At 36.5% G+C, this 21701-nt stretch overlaps 1 protein-coding gene across 3 annotated transcripts in view; it reads left to right on the top strand.

Moving 5' to 3' along the window:
- LOC140764302 (carbon catabolite repressor protein 4 homolog 5-like) overlaps positions 1–21471 on the top strand; it is a 30450-nt gene extending 8979 nt beyond the window's left edge. Inside the window, exons 3-15 of one of the 3 annotated variants that reach the window (XM_073102786.1) lie at positions 3921–3986; positions 4064–4116; positions 5537–5621; positions 6582–6631; positions 6891–6969; positions 9714–9806; positions 9925–9957; positions 10037–10131; positions 10247–10379; positions 12378–12466; positions 12539–12623; positions 20446–20545; positions 21139–21471. In XM_073102786.1, coding sequence (XP_072958887.1) covers positions 3921–3986; positions 4064–4116; positions 5537–5621; positions 6582–6631; positions 6891–6969; positions 9714–9806; positions 9925–9957; positions 10037–10131; positions 10247–10379; positions 12378–12466; positions 12539–12623; positions 20446–20535 — 951 coding nt within the window. In that variant the 3' untranslated portion in view covers positions 20536–20545; positions 21139–21471. The remainder of the gene's footprint in view (positions 1–3920; positions 3987–4063; positions 4117–5536; positions 5622–6581; positions 6632–6890; positions 6970–9713; positions 9807–9924; positions 9958–10036; positions 10132–10246; positions 10380–12377; positions 12467–12538; positions 12624–20445; positions 20546–21138) is intronic. The other 2 variants (XM_073102787.1, XM_073102788.1) reach the window with 2 other exon arrangements.
- Positions 21472–21701: the final 230 nt, after the last annotated feature.

Here is a 21701-nt window from a genome sequence, read left to right on the forward strand (position 1 = left end):
TTTATTCGTAAATTCCTAATCTTGAAGTAGTCTTCCTCGTGAAATTCCTCGTCTGCCATGGATGGCCACAGCTCGAAGCTTTTGGAAGTTGAGGTTTTGGGGCAAGAAAGGGTAGAGAGAGAGAGAAGGGAATGGAACCCTTTTCTTTTCGCTTTCAATAATTTAGTTATTTTTAAGGCATGGCTGCCTTTGGAGAGAAGAGAAAGAGGAGAGAGAGAGAGGGAAATGAATTGTAGCTGATTAGACCAAAAATTAGTGCTGTCGGCTCATAAGGGTAAAATAGTAATTTTAGGGTATTAATAAATTAGTTTTTAAAAGTTGTATGAAATAATATGAAAGAGAATATTAAAATAATATACTAGACTAAGATAAGATATTGTTTAGTTACTACATCAGAATAAGGAGGCTTATTCTAGAATAAGCCTATTCCTATTCCATAAGTGAATGGGGGCCAAGTATATACGTTTGTTTTACTTGTCAAACTTAGTTGCATCAATAATTCAATAGGCTGATGAGATATGATCAGGAACCATCTTACTTGTACTATAATAGTAAACCTATACATGTATACATTCTGGAAAGTTTCTAGGTATTTGATATTTTAACCTAGATGGAACAGAAATGGATCTTGAATAATGGAGAAAGTAGAGAAAGATTGATGGGGAAATTTACTGAAAAGAAGAAGATAAAGGACTTAATGGTGGTGACTGTTAACAACCAAGGACTTAATGATAATTCTACTGGAGTATGGGATGCTATATCCTTTGTGGCAAGTGGATACTACTTTTACTTATTCTCTAGTAATTTTTACTAAATGTAACTAAAATTATAATTCTGCTACATCAGTAATTTTTCACTAAAGGTAACTGAAATTATAATTCTGCTACATCATCTCAAGTAATGGTTTCATTCTGCAGTATTAAATTTGCTTTAACAACTCTCTCCCTAATCTATTTCAAGCTACATGAACAAAGATTGAGCAGCATAGAAGAAATTGAGTAAGCAAAATATCTATGTGGTTTGTACGATCTAAGAGATGTGATGCAACTACATGTCCTTAAGACAAATAATTATATGTTTATATATATATGTATATATATACTTACTTTCATGTTAGCTAGATTTATTGTGGATTTTATAGCCACTGTTTGTCATATTAAAGTGGAATATACTATGAAAACAAAGTCTTAATTCTCCTACTGAAATAAGCAAACTCAAAGCAGTTTGATGTAACAAGAAATAAGTATAATCCTATATTCAACTTCAAACATTTGATCAAGCAATAGTAATAATAATGACTTTTGGTATTTGTAGTTGACCTTGTTTCACTTTGAAATATCTTGGCAATTGATGACTATGCTGAGTATTCACTTCGCACTAAGGACATATCGTGCCAATTCCATAATGGTTCACTTATTGAGGAGATCTTCATACAGATAAGGCCGTCAAATCTCAAATAAGTTTTGGGCCATACATGACGACCTATGCGAGTTTATTATTGAATGTTAGCTGGTGTGGATTTGGCATGAGGCTTACTGATTTTTGCCAACCACAGTTGACAAGTAGAGTGGTTTCTCTTGGACTCTTCCTAACATGAGGCTTATCTTTAGAAAAAGTTGGCAAAAAAGTTGTCTTGTGAATGTCCTCGAGTATTATAGAAAATCCTCCGAGTTGGTGCTCCTTAAGGAATCAAAGAATCTTGTATTCATTTTTACCCTATTTCAATGGATTGACAGGCAGACTTGTCAAATGATACATACATAGATCAATATTCTCGTGGCATCTCATTATTACCAATGGTGATACTTGAAAGTGCAAAAAGAGTTTATGCGTGATAGAAGCAATGTCAAGCTCATCTCTGTGTGTGCATGTGTGTATTTTTTGGGTGATGGAAAGAGCTCCTGACTCAATATTTAATCATTTGAATTTATGCTTCTGATGTGAGGGAATCTATACTTTCAATGTTAACCTACTTCAATACTTGAAGAATGAAGCTATCTATATTAATCTTGAAGATAGCCGTAGTTCTACTACATTCATCTTTTCTAAGTTAGATCATCTCTTGTTAGTTATTAGGTAAAAAATGATCATTGTAGATGATGATCAGTGAGATCCTTTGATATATATATATATATATATATTTGTGGACAAATTGTCAAATTGTTATTGCCTGTCCTGGGGCCATCTAATTAGTCCTCTTAACAATTTGCTGAAAAGCCGACAAAGGCCAAGACGATAATAAACTATTAGTGAAGTTTTTATTGTGTGGGGGAGGAACCTAATTCCTTGTAGGAGAAAGGCCTACAAGAGGTTTTGCATATCCTTCTTAATTTAGTAGCTATGTATGAAAGTATTCTTAAGATTCAACTATAATGACCATTGTAGACTAACTTCTGTTAAGATTACAATTTTATTGGATATAGGAGAATATTTGGACTAGTCTATACCATAGGTTTATCCTTTGGCAGCTCTTGCACCTTAAACATCTTTATCTGTGATATGTGCATCAGTACAAGTGGACAATGTTTATCTTTTTCCCCTCTTCTTCCTCTTCTTTTTCTCTCTTGCCCTTCTTTTTCTTCTTCCATTTTATGGATTCTATGTTTTCTTTATCCCTCACAATCTAGGTAGGCTTTTTTCTTCCCTTACAAGCTAGGTGGGTTAGTCTTTTCCCCCCAAAATTAGGTGCGCTTGATCTTATTTCCTTCATGGCTTGGTGGTTTACCTTTTATCTTTGTTTATCTATCAAGCCATACTAATATGAAAATGATATTTGGAGGCATAAAAAGAGATTCACAGAAGCTCTATCTTTTCTTATTGGGCATAGGGTTAGGTACTCCTCATCTTTCCCTGTATCTTCATTGTATTCATGTTTTCTCATTCTTAGGCCACATCATTTAGTCTCTGTGTGGATGATGCCTACACAATTGCCATTGCTGGTTGAATCAATATTATGCTAGGGTAAATGATTAGAGATTGACAACTAGGAAATCAAAGGAAGCTTTTCCTTTGCTTCCCCTAATTCTGTTCATTACCTAAGAAAAAGGGTCTCATCTTCTGGGAAGCATTTTGAGTTAGTAGTTTAGCAACATCTCAGTCTATTCTGAACTACTTTGAAAAGATACCCATTAGAATAAAAAAAAAACTATGGAATGTGAGAAAATTCATTGATCCTTTCTCTTCCTCTCTTTCTTTCCAATTTCCCTATTCTGAAATCCTAATCTCCGATCATTCATGTGGATTTCCCCCCTTCTCCATCCCCACGCTTTTCAAGATAAGAGATCATATTTGAGAAAATCAGATACCAGAGGGTTTTAACATGAAATTTACACGGCTATTTGTCTGTTTGGGTAGTCTAACTCAATGGTTAGTTTAAACTTATGCATGCAAGGAGAAATCTCCAAAATTTAAACATGCGTGTACATTGTGATAGTTCTAGTGTAGTGTGGTGGAGAGTTTTCTTCATCTAGCCCAAGAGCCACTCAGACGGTGATTTCATTTAGTGTTACCCTAATGTAGAAGAGAATTGATATCATTACTTGGATAATAGATGTGAAACTTCTACTATATTATAATTCTAGAAATTACAATATAACATGAAAACTATTTTTCTGTGTGTTAAACTTGAGTTACATTCCTCAAGCTAGGTATTAGAAGTAATTGTTCCAGTAGGCATGCCAAACTACTACATATTTTCTTTTCTTTTTCTTGAGGAACTGAACTTTCCTTGATTTTTTGAGGCATAGTTTTTTCATATGGCATATCTTAGACTTGATTCATGATACCAATGAATTCACAAGATGCACAACTTATTATCTGTTTATTGTTATTTCTTGTATTAGCTTGTCTTATAGGAAAGATTAACTTAGCAATATTCCTTATTCAACCATTATTTTTTAATGATTCATGCTTGTTAACAGGAAGTTGATAGATTTGATGATTTGGCTGACCTACTTGGCAAAGATGGTTATATTGGTACTTATAAGGTACTTACTCTGTTTTAACATGATCAATCTTCAATATATTGGCATGTTTCTAGTGCAATATCTTTTTTGAACTTTAGAGGCGAACTGGAGAAGCAAGAGATGGGTGTGCAATATTCTGGAAGGAGGAAAAGTAAGTCTGATATTTCTGTGAATATAAGTATTATGAGGAAGATAAATAATAACTGCACTTAGTGGCTTGTGGTGTAGGCATGTTATCATTTCTGATTCTTGTACATGACGAGGCACCAAATTTTTTCAGTTAACCATTCATTGATAGTTTGCTTCATAACTGCAAAAGGAACTTGTTATTTGTATAGTGTCTGGAAGATATATGGCAGGCTGGCAGCTAAATAGTTCTCTTTTCCTTCTTTTCCGTTTTTGTCGTACATTCTGTAACTACTGAAATGAAAGGACTTATAAAGAGGTAGATCTCTTCTACTTCTACAGCTATCTTAAGCGACCTTATATTGGTCTGAATACAAAGTTATCATGTCATATGAAGTATGAACTTTAAATATCTATTGGCAGAACACTCCTTTTGTAAATGAAAAAAATTCATAGCAAGTAATTATATTATGGAGCATCAAAGTCATATCTATTTAGACAAAACCATTCATGTTGGAGTAATTCTGATATAATCATTTTTTCTTAACCTACTAACCTACTGAAGTAGACTACTGCATACACTCTAACCTCTATCGAAAATTGCTACGTGATTTGGCAGGAAAAGGCTCAAATAGCTTTCTGTTACGATCACAATTGTCGGATCGTAGTGACTTCGAACTGTTACGAGTCTTTTGACCTGTGGTGACTAGTTGTCTTTAGAAAAAATTTAAGACTAAAAATAGAAAGAGAGGATAGCTTCGCTAGAGAGAAACTAGATCTCTAAGTTTGAGTAAAAGTATTTTCTCAATATTTTCATCCACAACTACATAAAAAGAACTCTTAAAATAGAGATGGTTATCTGCATGATCCTATTATAAAGGATATGGACGTTACACTTCATATAGCACTACTAGCACTACTCTTCTATTCCTATTATAAAGGAAGGAGTTACACATGATCTAAACACATGAACTAGAGTAACAAGACTTGGTAAGCAAGCTACTAAAAATAAGGTAAATGTGAAACACGTAGTGGGCTCCGTGATAGTTGGTGGCCAAACAAGTCATGTACGCGCATGCATGCACCTACATGCACGTATCACTTTCTGATGGCTTCTTGCATGAAACTACCAATAGATACGGTTTATCATTAGTTGTTTCATGTTATCTGAAACTTTGAACCTTGGTTTATGATTAGTTGTTTAATGTCATCAAATGTATAGTTGATCCTTTTTGATATGTCATGCTTCTTTGATATAATTTGGTCAACAACTCAACGTATCTACTATAGAAGCATAGGGAGATAAAAACTATTCTGGGATATATGTTTTTATTTTGTATATTATGATGCATAAGATAATAAATCATTCATAAATTTCTCTTTTTGATATTTTAAATTTTGGTAATGTGTTTTCCTATCGATATCGTTTCTTTGAATTCTTAAAGCAGATTCACTCTTCTACAACAAGAAGACATTGAATTTCGACAATTTGGCCTCCGAGACAATGTTGCATTGCTTTGTGCTTTTAAGGTACACTAGATGCTTAACTATATTTTGTAATGCCTTCAATAGTGTTTAAAATATCAAGGGAATGTGGCTTGTTTTTTGAAGGTGTTTGCTGCTCCAAATCTCCAATTAAAGGACTTATAAGTGTATTGAATATCTGTAATGATCCAATTATGTGGGTCGAGTCAGTCAAGTCAAACGAGTCGAGTTTAGTTAGTCTAATTTGCTTATTGTTTTTAATTTTGAAATAAAGCAGATAATTTGTATGTAGATTCGATTTGCTATGACTCTACTCGTATAAATAGGAGTTGTCATGAGTTAATTATTAGGAGTGGAATGATCATTAAGTTAAATTATTTTAGTATCTCATATTTACTGTTTTTATCTTAGTCGTTAGCTTATCTTTATCTTTGTAGGAGTAGATCTTAATCATAAAATTCTATCAAATTTTTAAACCTTAGCTACCATCTTTTTTCATGAGCCATCCTATCTTATGACCGTCTCCCACTACCTTGGTCGTCTGTCACTCTCCGACGATCGCCGTAACGACGGATATTTACAATTATATCCAAATTCAACCTTCCCTCACTATTTTATTTTTAATTTTTCACTCCGACTTCAAAGCTATTACATCTGTAACTCTTGAGGCTACCACCGATAAGGATCTCATAATTTTCTTACATCTCGATCGGTCCAGATCCGGTTCATAACAATATCCTTGTTTCTGATATCTTTGTTTTGTTTATTCTTGTACGCTTATTACTCTTTTATATTTGATTCTAGCATTAGCAACTCTTTTGAGGTGGGATAAGAAATCTTGTGATAGAAGCTATATAATTGCAAGTGATCTAGCATCAATTGGATATGCATATTAGTACTTGTGGACCTTTCTCGGCTCTAGACCAACTGTTCATATATAATAATTCATATAAGGACTTTTTCCTTTTAAATTCTAAGATTTTTTTTTTAAAATTTCTGTTATAGGTGTCTCATGACCATTCAAATTGTAACGATGCAAGATCTCAGACAGCAGAGTAAGTTTCTTGCTACCATGTTATATTGTGAAAGACTAAAAATGGCTCAATAGTAAGAGGTGTTTTTTTAGCTGAGTCAAGATAGATGATTATTGTATATGATGCTTATAGATTACATGCATGATTTAGTTGTAAGTGGTCTCAAACCAAGATAGTCAGGTTCTGTGCTTAGTAAACTTAAGCAGCTGATTTTCTCATCATGAATATTTCTTAGCTGTTCTCTGTTATTCAAATAGTAATGGGGCTTCTACATGTATAGGTCACAATGTCGGACTCTAATTGTTGGCAATATCCACATGTTGTTCAACCCAAATCGCGGAGATATTAAGTTGGGACAGGTACACTGTTTTAGCTATTGATCTGCTCTGAAGACATTTTATTGGGCTAGTTAATGAAAGAACTCTTATGGTATAAGATGTGAAGTGTGGATATTCTGGTGCACTTTTGATGTCTTTAAAACTTAAAAGCGGTCCTAGTAGGTATCTGTGATTATAGATCTCCAAAGGATTGGGCTTTCATTTTGTAACACCATTTCCCAAGCAACGAAGTCTTTAAAATTCTTAGGTAATGCAAGATATGTTATTTTTGGTAGTTCATATATTCTCTGTACTTGGCCTTCGGACTTGTTTTTCTTACTGAATAGTTTTGGTTTTTTTGCAGTTGTGATTTCTTAGCTTTAAAGTTCTTTTTCTGTGCTCATTTTCATGGATGGCTGTTCCAGCGGCGTACCGACACATGGCACGAGAGATGCCACACTGCACCTCTCTTAGTAGCTTCGCCGCTCGCCAAGATTTGGATCCGCAACTTAAGTTTTTAATCTCTCTCTCTCTCTCTCTCTCTTATTCTCGACCTTTCTTCCTCTCTACCTCGGGCTAAGGCACCCGACAGGGGGTGCAAGCTTGGGTGAGCGGATTCGGATCTGCAACCTAAGTTTTTAATCTCTCTCTCTCTTTCTCCCTTTCTTCCTCCCTCCTTCGGGCTAAGGCACTTGACGAGGGTGCAAGCTCGAGTAAGTGGCGACTCGGCGAGTGGTGACGGTTAAGGTGAGTAGTCCCTTACATTTTCTCTCATTTTACAACACAGTCGGCAAGTGCTGCGACATGTGCCATCCTGTGCCAGCCGGTTATCGGTAGGGTCTATGCCTGTGGCACGGCCATCGTTGCTCATTTTATCTTAATCCAATAGAAAGACTGCTGCTTCTGTTGAACAACTTGAAGACCTATATCAGTGACGTTTTCAGTATGTATGTCTGGCTCCCTTTTCTATTAGAGACAACCCTTAGGGACTACTTATTAAGTATTTGCCTAAGAATTTTGGTGGTTTAAACAATTCTAGGCTCCAATAATGATTGTGCTGGAAGATGGACTTAACTTAGTTTCCAGTTGATTTTGAGATTCTCTATCAATGGCCTTAGGCGCAAAATCTGCTTTTTTGTTCTCCTGGTTGACTGTTGCAATCTCCTCTACGTATTTCTTATTAATTTACCGTGTTTTTGCAGTCATCTCTTATCTCCCGCAGTCACTCTTTTCACTAGGATTCTGGGTTTTCTTGGATTGCACTGGAGCCTTTCCTGATCAGGCCACCCCCTCCACATGGCAGGCTTAAATCTTGGACACTTGGGTGTTGCACCTGCTTGAAACCTCTTTAAGGAACATTGAGGAACTTTGTTGTATAATTATCCTTACAAGGGCAGCTTCTGTCCCTTCAAGTAGCTTTGGATGGTGGCAAGGTCTATAAGTGAGTACTATGTGGTTCTTATTATATAACCCACAGAAGGCCAATTTTGTCCTAGGCATGTCATTTGGGAGCAAAGGTGATATAACTCATAAGTTTTAATCCAAAGGTAGTACCTAGACTACTTGGACGAGATTGCAGGAGACAACAACTGGTCCTATGGTGGGCTTTTCAACTGCCTTTTCATCAATTACCTTAAAGTTTAGCTAGACATTACAAGTTTCCATATTCAATGATAGTGGCTCATCATTTTGAAATGTGCTTACACATAAACACATGATATTTGTAAGAGATTCACTTGACATGTCTCATACTTTAGCTATTGTTCTTTTTTTCTGTTATTCAAGTGGCTTTGTGAATCATCATTTGTATTTGTTCCTGTTGGGCACTAACTGATGCAGAGACAAATACGGAGATGCCTGTTGGATTTAGATATAGTATATTGTGTCTATGTCAGCTTACTGAATACCTTTTAATCGTGCCACCATTCCCCTCCAACTTACACAATCAGCTTATTTCATGAGACTTGGGCCCTTGTGACTGCTGGCACTTGCTGGAAAGGAATTGGTCACTGATTCATTGTTTAACTGATATAACTTGCATTAAGTAAAAAAGAACTAAAGAACTCAATAATCTAAGTTCCATAAGTTCTAATTGATTTTGTTAACAAGAAACTTGATATGAGTTCTTAAATGATCAAGAAACAAGTGCACTGATTGTTCAAAGGAACAATAAACTAAGTTGCACTTACTATATGACTAGATTTGAATATTTGAATATCCAGATCTTTTGCAAACAATTACTTTTGAAATTTCCACCCTTTTATTTCAAAAGCTTTTCTTTCTGAATTCATCTTCATTCTTTATGAAGTTTGATAGCCTTGAAACCATTTAATGGTAATAGAAATACATGTCTTACCAAGAAAGAATTATTTAACGTTTGCATGTTAAACAGAAGAAGTGCACCCTGTTCCCTCTGCTTGAGTTAAACTTTGCCTGTTCTATCCTGATACAAATTATAGAAAAAATTGAAAACTATAAGAAATAGAAGTCTAAAACTTTTATGCAGATTGTGGTAGTTTGTCTTTTCTTATTATTCTTGAAGATTGGATCTTAACCGCCTTTTTGGGCAAATCTACCTAAATGCAGTATATTTTTAAAAGTTCTTTCTCACTAATTTCTTTCCTTAAGTTATTTGAAAAAGTTTACTTAAGGTGCCATATAACTTTTGGTAAACTTTAAAAAATGGGAGTGATGGAGGACATGTGGCCATGTTTTCTATTCCGAGAACATTTTATATTTTCTGTTTACTGTAGTGATTCTGACTTCTGCTTCACTTGGTTTTGTAGATCCGTGTGTTTCTAGAGAAGGCAAAAGTATTATCACAGGGTTACAAGAACAGTTCACTTGTAATTTCTGGTGATTTTAATAGCATGCCACAGGTGATATCTTCTGATGTACATGTAGTTTCTGAATAATTATACTACAAGAATAAACCGTTCACTGGATACTTTTATCATTTCTTGCTGATGAAGCTGTGGATTTATATTCTTGAAACAGAGTGCTATTTACCAGTTCTTAACTTCATCTGAGGTCCATAATATCCCCTTAATCAGATTATTTCATATTTCAGCGTTAATCTGGTTTCTGAATTGATGTTTGAAACTTGCAGTTGGACATTCTTGCCTATGATCGCAAGAAAATTTCTGGTCAGATTGAGCTTCCAGTTAGGCAGTTGCCTTCTTCTGCTCAAAGTGATAACTCGAGGTCTTTCTCTGATACACCATTATTCACTTATTAATACTCTTCATTTACAGCTGCATTGCTGGAAAGTAATTTTCTTCCTCTTGTTCTTATTTGAGATATGCACCTTAATCTGCAGAACACCAAAGTCTATGGCAAATCATTTGAGGTATAAATGGACCGCTGAAGAAATACGCCTTGCAGCTGGAACCTGGGGGTGCACCAGCATTCAGAACCATCTAAAACTTTCTAGTGCATATCGTGGAATTCCTGTAATTTCTTTTATTTTTCCCATTTCTTCCTTTTCCTACGTTGTGTTCTTTTTCAACTGCATGATCCATCATAAAAATTCAGTATTCTGCAAACCAAGATTTCTGAGTATTTGAAACTTGAAAGATATCTACTGCAAGAGGCTTCCACCCATGCAGTGTCTGATAAGAGCAACATGTATGCTGCCTTATCACTTCTATTGGTGTAGTTATTTCCTTGATTCAAACCCTTAACTAGGATGAAAGGGAAAAATCTTACAGTGATACTTTTTACTTTTCCTTTCTTCCTTGCAGCCATTTTGCCAATGTATTCTACCAGAGCTTGATCCTAGGACCTTGGTGACCACCACTAAATTGTGCATCGATGGGCAAAGTGTTTCCCTCGTACCCAAGTTTCTAAATGTTATGCGTCAAAATTCTGATTGGTCCTACTTTCAAGTTTCTTAACTGTTTTCCCATAAGAGAAATAAATTCCTCTTGGTTGTTATTTAGGTCCTTATGATTCCCTACCTATAGGGGTGAAAATGGGTCGGATTAACTCTGACCCGATTTGGACCAGACCCGGATAAAAAAATCTTACTCGACCTAGATACGCATAGGATTTTTTGAAAAAAACCCATATATGAATTCAGATACTGGTAAAAAATCCCATTACATATACTGATACGGGTCAAATATAATTTTTCGAATACGAATACGGATATCGGATATCTATTTACCCGTATATTTTCTGAATGATTTACAGTTTTTAATTTGCTTATTTAAATAGTGAATATTAATATAGTTACTAATAATGTGTTCTATATTATTTGTAGAGATTGATTTGCTAAATTTATATGTATTTGACATGCAAAATTTTATTTTTTTAACTCTTATTTTTTTGTATTAATTGTCATAATTTGTAAAATTTGATCTGTATTCGTTTAAGATCTGATCCTCTATTTGAAAATTATCCGATCTATAGTCGAAAATTATTCGTATTCATTTAGTTAGGATATGATTTCAAATTTTGCTATCCGTTTAATATCTGTGTTCGAATCTATATTCAAACCAAAAATATGGATACGAATGTGGGTTGAGCATTATCCAATCTATTTTCACTCCTACCTAGCCATGATCAACTCACCTTGGTTAGTATGATGGGTCTTTTAGTTCCTGAGTGCAGTTTACTTAACTAGATGATTACTTCTCTTCTATAAATAGTATAAAAGTTTACTTAACTAAATAATGAGCCTTGTAGTTTTTCTAATTGGTCCTCAGATGCATAAAAAGATGAGCTACTGGATACTGGGCAGTATCAATTACAGAGTTTCTAGCTTAATTTACATTAGTGACAATTGTCAAATTCTTTTACTATTTTCTCATGACCATTTTTGAAGATTGTACTTGTCGAATCAAATGTATCTTATGCTAAGGAATGGTGCCCCAATGCATGAGGCTCCCGCCTAGAAAGGACCTTTGGAGAGGAGATGTACACGCTACACAGTTGAACCCATGATCCTCATGTGATGCCCTCTCTAGAACCATTATTTCTGATCACATAAAAGAAATGTTAGTTTTGACCCAACCTTTTATTGTTTAGCTAGATGCTTAACTATAACAATGCTTTCTTATAATTTAGCATAGTTAAAAAAAGGTTAAGGTAGAGGTCCCAATAAGGGTATATAAGATCAGGGATGAAAAATAAGGTTTCTTTCCCTCTATTGAAGGGTAGTTGGTACGGTATGTAAAACCCCTTGAGAAAGTCATGACTCATCAATGGCCATGCCAGTGAAATCATTTTAAATACACATGGCAGAACAAAGATATATTTGAGATAAATCCATAATTGAAATTTGAGGGGTTGTTGTGTATTTGTATGAATACAAATTTATGGTAATTAAGTCAAACCATCCTATAGTTGAGGGGATGTTAGTATAATTACCCCTAAAATCTTTTCTTTACCTAGCTTAGTACATCTATGTAGTTCATTCTGGATCATACATATTATTTTTGCTGAAGCAGGGAAATCACGATACAAGAGATAATAATGGAGAACCTTTGGCAACTTCTTACCACTCCAAATTCATGGGAACTGTTGATTATATCTGGTGAATATTTTTAGAAGTAGTTTCTGGTTATGAAGATGTTGTAGCTAACATACCGTCTTCTGTTTTCTTTAGGCATTCTTCTGCACTTGCTCCTGTAGGGGTTGTCGATACATTACCACTTAATATTCTAAAAAGATTGGGTGGTCTTCCTAGTAAGGTATGTACATCTCTTTTTTGATAGTCTTTATCCTCATTCTCTCGCAAGATTTTGATATCTTTCTACATGCTTCTTCTATCGGTACATATTGTTTTCATTTTATCAAATATCACAAGATATTAACTTTTTGGTTTTTCATATTTTTCACCATTCCTAACTGTTTTGGTCAAGAAAGTTCATGATGATCGACAAATAATCATATAACTTCTTGCATAAATTAGAGATGTATGACAAGTACTATACTATTATCTATGTTGAGACTATTGTTTATAATTCTTTGCCAAGTTGGTAGATATTTGTACTCTTGCTGCAACCTTATTATTCACTTTTTGAAGTGTATTGGCAACAGCCAACCTGAAAAGGCTAGTATATTTTTATATTTGAAAATTAGAGTGATGCAAGCCATGCTAGTGTTGAAGCTATGGTTTTATGCATAAATCATTTCATTAGAAAAATGTTGTGAAGTGTAATGAGATATGTCTCCGTATTACAGTTTTAGTCTACACTCTACAGGGTAAATCCATTTAGAAATGAAGGTTAATTTGTAGATCATCGATAATTTCCTAGTGAAACACCCAAACCTCCAAATACACGTGTAAACCGCGTAGGTAAATCTCCCCACACGGTGCATTACATGACCTGTCAGTACAAGAATTTCACAAGGCACACAACAGCACAATTTCACCATAAATAAACTCAACTATAAGAGTCCGGATACAAGTTCCACAGGCCACAACAAGCCTTCCAAATATACATCCAAAATACAATGCTAAAGTTCAAAATACAACATCATCATAACGCCCTCGCAGGGGCTTAATACAACTAACATACATACTGAAAAAGAAAGGCAGCTACTCTTCGCTATCCACACCTGCGTCCCCTAGCTCTAAAATAATGCCACTATGAGGTGGTAAGCTTACAGCCCAGCGAGTAGGATCTATACAATCTAAAATAATGAAATCACATGTGTATATCCAATGTATGCCTATATTTGCTAACAATAACAATATGCTTGTTGAAATGACTTACCACAAATTACTAAATCAATGCAATTGATAAAGACTACTAGTCACTATCTTGGAACATGCTAGTTCCTAAACGTATCATGATAAGTCCACACAGATATAAAGCTTGATACAATCTCTTATTCGTACACATCTCAATCATAGGGTTTACATGTTATGCATAGCAATAAAATAGTAATTTAGTCATTTCATGCCTACCAAAGTATTAATCATACTTATCATCGCTCACCGAGCTATTCACCACACAGGGTAAATACTCTCAAGAAACAATCATCCATCACATAATTATCCATCATTTCATACATCGAAGGAGGATATATACACATCTAGCGGTAATGCCACCTACACGTATATGGCGACATTACATGTGACCGGTTGTCTATGGCCATCAAACTAAGGACCCCGATCGTAAGCCCATATCTCACTTTCTCTGAATTATCACCGCCCTCAGCGGGAGAATCGGGAGCCCTAGGCTCATCAACAGACGCTCTAACCCTGCGTCGGGTACCGCTAGAGTTATATCCCCGCCTCACAATCATGTTCTTCTATCATCATAATCTAGTTCTGACTATACAGTATAACTACCTGAATGCCACATAGGCTCCCGACCTCAGGTGTAGGCCGCTAATAGTATAATCATATAAGATACACTCTACTCTTAACCTTGGGCTGAGTAAGGGTACTACTGCCTAGTCAGAATTCGACTACTAATGATAGGTGGAAGTGGTGCAGTGTCTATAAGTGTATAAAGCATGGCATAGTCATCATGATCGTTACATTCTATATTCACAACAAATGTACATTTATGCAAGGGTATACCATACAGGATACATGTAGAGCATTATCACACTAATGCTTATGCTACATTAACATTCTCATAATATTATGGACTGCAGCCCACGGGCTCCATAGGCTGCGGTTTGACCTGCAGCCCATAGGCCCTACGGGTCCATGGGCTGCGGTCAGAACCGCAGCCCACCACTGGAAGGGCTCATGGGTTGTGGCTGGACCGCAGCCCACAAGTCTCGTGGGCTGCAGTCTAAGCCGTAGCCCAGCAGGGGTGTGGGTGGGGGGTTAAACCACCCCCACCCTCGCATGCCTTTCCCTTCCAAGGGAAAGAGACAGAGGGAGGGGAGGGGAAGGCCCATAGGGCCGGCGGCGCAGCGACTAGGCCGATGGCGCAGCCACGAGGCCGGCGGCGCAGCACGAGGCCGGCGGCACGGCCACGAGACCGACGGGTGGTAGGGGGAAAGAAAAGGAAGAGGGGAAGAAAAGAAAAGGGGGAGGAGGGCCCGACGGCGGCGGGCCGCGCTCCATGGCCGGCGGCCATGGGGGGGGTGGGGGAAACCTTCCTCCCTTCACGAAGGGCCCGAAGCCCAACTAGGGAGGGTTTCTCTTCTCCTAACGTAGCCCTCGGACCGGCGGCCGAATACGGGGCCGCGGTCGCCGAGGGCGTTCGCGAGAGGGAGAGAAGCTAGCTAGCAAGATTAACAACGAGGTTGAGACTTACCGCAATCCGCGCGCTCGGCTTCGTCGGCAACCCGCAAGAGAGGGAGAGAGGTAATGCGGTGGAGGAGGAAATAGGGGGGAGGATCGGGGTGGCTGCGGTGATGGGAAGGGGATAAGGGAGATGGGGAAGGTGGCGTGCACGGCAAGGGAAGAAGAAGGAGAAGAGAGGACGCTGGGGGGGCAGGCTTTTGTGACGCACGGCGCGTGCGTCAGGGAAATTTTTTTATTTATTTTTATTAATTGGGGTGTTACACCTAGATTGCCTTTAAGATATGCATATTTCAACAAATTCATCTTATAAAGTAGGCTTCTTGAAGTTAAGATACAATAAAGCTTCCATAGAGACTTTTTAATATCATTATGTAAATCCATTAGACAAAGTTTATTGTTTGGTTAAACAGACATATTTGATGATCAATTTTGTTTCTTGCTGGTGATCATCTCGTTTTCTTTTTTACCATTATATGCTTTTCAAGTCATTCCAAATGAATGCATGTGCTTTTAGGCTTTCTCTTCATCTTTCTAGATCCCTCATTTATCAAGCAAAGCAAGGAAAATGTCACAATGTTGTGATGGCAGTATGCTAATATGAGTAAGACAATGAGCTCTAATCTAATAGATAGGAAAGCTATTGGAGTCAGTAGTTGAGGACAAACGACCCGACCAACGGAGATTGTGTGATGACCTGTATTGGGAATCATGTTCAGAATCATGATCTATACCCTGATGTGGCCGGTGCTTGGTGGTAGCTGACTAGGGCTAGGCCGGCCAAAATAAAAAGGTGGCTCAGTTTGGCCTGGGTCCACGTGCAAGGCTGATCTAGTTTAAGAGTGTCTCGGCCTATTGGTGGTGAGTCCGTAAGCCATTGGTGGCCTATGGGAGGTGGGACAACCCTTGGTATAGTTAAGGTAGGACACGGCTCAAGGATGGAAGGATTTAGGGCTTTGACATGAACGCAGCTCTTGGCTGACCTAAAAGTTTGCACAGGTCGGACCTGATCTAATGGACGGCGTATCTGGGCTAAGCAGGGCCGCATCTTAGGGTGGTAGGTGGCTGACTACATGTGGATAGACCCTAGGGAGGCATAGGGGAGCACACGGAGGATGGACCAGGTTTGAGAAATGTTAATAAAGAGTTTATAAGCTAACAATTTTAGCTCAGTGCCACCCAAAAGCCAATAAAATCTATAATTTGTAAGCATAATGATCTTAAAACCCAATGCTCATCAATTTATAATTCATAGACAATACTAATCATGCTCATAATAATATTAATAAGGTACAAGTTATGATAAACCAAATAGTAATTAATAACATGCTTAAGATTTCATTATATTAAATGTTACGATTCGATCATGTAAGGTTAAGTCAGTCAAGTCGGTTGAGTCAATTCAAGTTAAATTGAGTTAGTTAGATTTATCTTATTACTTTAAATTTCAAATAAAGCGGATAGTCTGTATGTAAATCCGATCCACTAGGACTTTACTCCTATAAATAAAAGTGATTGTGAGATGATAATTATCGTCGAATGAATCTCAGATTAGCCAAATATTTTTTATCATCTTTATCTTTTAATATAGATGTTAGGTTATAGCTATAGAACATCCAAAGTTTCCAAACCCTAGCCATCATCCTTCACCACGAGCTACCTTACTATACGGCAGTCCACCACCACCTTTGGCCGTTTGCCATCTTTCGACTTACCGATCTGCTCCGATTTAACCTTACTTCACTATTTTTATATCTTTTCATTTTGACCTCTGATTTATATGAAACGATTATGCCCATGGATCCACATTAATTAAGTGATTCTCAAGATGATGCTTAGATTTTTTGCTCTTAGTTGATCTGATTAGAGTTACTATGTTATAAAGTCTTTTGATATATCTTGAGACCAGAATACCTGAGAGAGTCATACCAATAATCTAAAATGAGTATGTTCCGTGGACTTTCAAGTAAACTCGAGTTACCATAGAAAGTTGCGAAGTAATCTATACCCAAAGTGTTCTCTATGTCATATCTACCACAATTTTTGTCTAGCTACTCATAATCAATATATTTGCTAATTGCACAATGAATGATAATGCACAAAAATAATATGATGTGTATTGCACAGAGATAATATAATGATATTGCACGAAGCTAACATGATAGCATAATAGTACGAAGTACGAGACAAATAATTTTTTTTTGTGCATCTACTCACTTGAGGTCCAAATGGAATAACTCAAATTCTTATCTAGGTGTGAGGAAAAATTGCTACCTTTAATAATAAACAAATTTATATTTTAATCTAACCATAAATAGAATTTCTAAAATTAACATCTAATTAAATTGAGTCTAAATCGAAGCCCAAAAAGTTGGCTGTGCTGCGGCTAGCTCACAGCCTACCAACTACAGCAAATGGATTGGGCCCAAGGCCTAGTCCTCCCTAATAAATTAGACTGGGCTGCGACTGGTTCATTTAGTTCATATGTGCTGGCCCAAGAGTCCAAACCTAAACCAAATAGCAATCAGATTGGGTTGGTCTAACCAACTCAAAATCAAATCTGAAGCTCGAAACTCGAAACCCAAAAGCATAACTCACTCGAGCTGAGCCCAAAGCCCTTATCTTTTCCCACAAAGGGATCAACAACAACGAAAGGATGGCTACCGGCGATCCCTTTATCATCAATCCAATCAGCCACGCCAAAACAGCCCTCTTTATCAATGCAACTCACACAAGGTGGAGCGAGGTCGGTTGAGGCGGCTGACGACAAATGGCAAACAGTCACTATTCCATGGTTGGTGGCCATGGAGCTCACTCCTACGGTGGTCTGAGCCACGATGGCTCCAAAAGAAAGCACCAATTTCACAAGGTCAACAGCGCAAAACTTTTGGACTTGCAAGATGACGAAAATCGAAGTCGCTTATCAATGCACTTCAGGGACGAAGCCACAATCACGAAAATGCAGGTACACAACTATGTACTTTATTAAGCTAAATATAAATGCATGAGATGGAAGAGGACTCATAGGTGAGTCTGAGAGATGGTCTTCAATCGCTCCGCATGCTTCAGTGGCCAGATTCCAGCAACACATGCTCCAACGAAGTTAGAAAAAAAAAAAAAAAAATATGAAGAAGGTGATGACAGCTGTGTAAAGAGGAGAGTAGGGCTAGCCAGGGTTTTTATAAAAAGGAAAAATTTTAGGGTTTATTTGATTTGTTAACCACTGAACTCGACCGGAAGACTCATGCCCATCTCCCTCGTTGTGTAACAATTAAGAGGGAGGGAAAAGGACACACATGCAATGCAAGCAACATTTTCTTTAATTTTGGTTATTACATATTATGTAGTTATTATCTGAAGGAACTAGGTAGAAGTTTCATGCAGGGCTGAATGGGGCAGACATGTATATGTATGTTTTATACAGGTATTAAAGCTCCATTGAAGCCAATTTGAAATTTTAGGTCAAATTGCAGTTTGACACTTTTGGCACATTGAACTCACTGGTCTTTAAATTGGTTTAATCCGAGTCTCACTTCTGTTCCTTTTTAGTTTTCTGGATATATTTTATATATTTGGTCAATTGAACTAGCCAATTGTTAGTTTGAGTTAACCTGGAACGAGGCTGTCCACATTCTGTGAATAAGGTATTTATTAGCTTTAAATTTCCATCTAGGTGGTTTTAGGCTAGAATGTTATGTCCCCTTTTCAGTTAAGCTGCACATAGCCAACCTCATTTGGCCATATGAAAGTGACTGAACCACTTTGTCACAAATTCCCTATGATGGTCATTTGACTTCTAACAATGATTTCTTTGTGACCGTCAACAGAAGTATTTAAAGAAAGATTAAAAAGTTGATGTGCGTGTACCGAAAGGTGGAACTACAACCTGATATGCAATCTTAAGACTATTTTCAAGGTCCTCGAGCTACCTTGCTGCACTGGTGACGTGTGTGATTGACAATCAATTGTTGTTAACACCTCTAGATTGAAATAAATTTTTATTTTCTTCTTCTTCTCATAGATGAAGTTTATCCTTGAATTGTAGTTCTGACCTTAAGCTAGTTGTTGGCATGTCATTTACGCTGACAAAGTCGCTTCTTGAAAACCATCTTGTTCATTCAATCAGTTACTGATAACAGACGAACCAGTTTGTTAACTTGTCATGCTCTAAAAATTTAAGCTGTTTGAGAACCGTGATTCATCTTTTCTAACAGTTCCTCTCACTTTTGAGCTTAAAATATTTTTGATAAGATCAAGAAGTGGACTTGATGTAAATGGGTGGAGATGTTTTTCTATTTAATTGATAAAGTAGGCTTGACTGGATTTGAACTCAGGACCTTATGCTCTGATATCATTTGAACTCATTAATTATTCTAAAAGCTTAATCTGTTAGATAATAATATTTTTGGCTTTTTTTCTTTTAATATCCTTGAAGAGAAAATCTTTTTGACCTTCTTTTTACAAGTTGATGCTTTGAATGATCACATTTATTTAAATGCTGGAGATTTTGCTACATCCTTGGCAACTAGATCTTTACTTGATTAAGTGCATTGTCTGTTATTGATCTTCACATGATGATTCCTTGAATGAAGTGTTTCTCCTTCAATGTGGCCTGTTAATTTGTCTGAACATAAGCCACCAGATATATTCTATGTTTTAGAATCTGCTATGCTACTATCCTCTTCAATACCAATATAGATACCTACAAATGTGGTTGCTGGTTTACTTTTGATATGACATGAAATTGGAAAAATGTTAATTTTGGATGAAAAATTAAGGATGTTAATTCGAAAATATTATTATTGAATTTGTAAAAGATAAGTGCAAGTAATTTCAGGGGTAAATTTATAATTTGAGAATAATTCAAACTTAAACCTATTTTAATTCTTCCTTACATTTTGAACATGGTCAGAGATAAACTATCGTTTGGTTACTAAATATGGTTAGTGTTCCCTAACCAGATTCAAATAAATCCTTGGACCTAAAAGAAACGCCACCATAATGCCCCGAAAATTAATTTTATGACTTCAGGACATTGAATACTTCACAAGTTTCTCTAATGAGCCTCTAAAATATGTAACATCAGCTATCAAAGGTTATACATACTGGTACATCATGGGCTTATAAACATCACTAGCTGACTAGAATACTAGGGACGCTCTGCAAGAGGTCTTTGCGGACCCTTCCCATGTTTTTGAGGCCTTTTCAAGGCAGTGGATATAAAGTCATGTTATTGTTTAGATCTCCTTTGTCTTTTTGCTTGCTTCCAACTCTTCAGTTTCTTATTTGTTCTTGTGCAGAAATGGGCTAGCGATCATTTGTCTTTGGTTTGTGAGTTTGGCTTTGTTAATGATGCTAACTGCATTGATGATAGTAGTTGTTCCTTGTAAGAATCAACAGGTAAATTTATATCCATCTACTGAACTGTTTATTTGAATTTGAACTTTGAATTGAACATTATGCTGATGACGTTGATGTAATCTCAAGACCTTCATGAGATGTAACTCGAGTACCTCAGTCATACCATCATAAAGAATTTATGCATTGGATTTTAGAATGATTTGTATTTGTAATCCCGGAGAATGTAATTCTGCAGGTCCGAGAATAATATATGTACATACAAGTGAGCATTAGCTGGCGATTTTTCATGGCCAGTCATGCTTGTATATATTAATTGAAGTAATATAGAAATGTAGATATCGGGCTTCTTGACTTCTCATTTGGTTGTCACTACATTGTTGGCATCTTTTGAGTTGGTTGGGATTTCGGTCAGCAGTTTTTTTCCCCTTTTTCTTACTGACTGCTACCTGGCTATCTGGGAGAATCCCAGGGAAGCACTTAGTGAAATTATTCAAATCACTAAAAGTTACCGCTCAGAAACATTTTCTAATCTTCAAATTTACTTGGTAAATAGTGGTTACCATCTTGCATTGTGATCAACTTGGATTTTCTGAATATTCAAAAGTACAACCGTTGATACTTTTATCTTGCAGGTCAATTCCAGGAGAACATACAGACATGTAAGTTAATGTGTTCCCAGCTAATCAGGAGGGAAAATTGCACAAAGTAGGAATCTCACCATTTTTCACTTCTGCTGGGGCCACTGCAGAAGAGCAGCTGACAATTGAAAGCACTTATTTTTCACCAGTTCCAATCTTATTAGAGGAAATAGAGTTGTAAACTGGAAATGGGAGTAGATTGTTTGAATATCTTCATTAGAATTTCTGTAACCGGGAGATATTTATGTTATATGAAAAATGATTCTTTCTATAGTAGGAGAACAAGCATTAATATCAATATATCAAATGTCTTATTTAGTTTCTTTCTCTTTTTAAGATCTTGTCATCTGCTGTTTACTTCAATAAAAACCATCGTGCTCAAAATTAGGTTTCTTGTGATTACTAGGAAAATAATCTACAATTATTCTGAACTATTAAATTGCTCAAGAAGGTAACTATCCTCTCTTTACATGTGGAATTATTTATGGTCATGCTATATGAAGATTAGTGATGATTCTATTATTGGAGAATAAATTTGGTTTCTTGTTGGACCTCTT

Source organism: Typha angustifolia, chromosome 8 (genome assembly GCF_048772165.1).
Source record: "Typha angustifolia cultivar Huaian chromosome 8, ASM4877216v1, whole genome shotgun sequence".
Classification (NCBI taxonomy): domain Eukaryota; kingdom Viridiplantae; phylum Streptophyta; class Magnoliopsida; order Poales; family Typhaceae; genus Typha; species Typha angustifolia.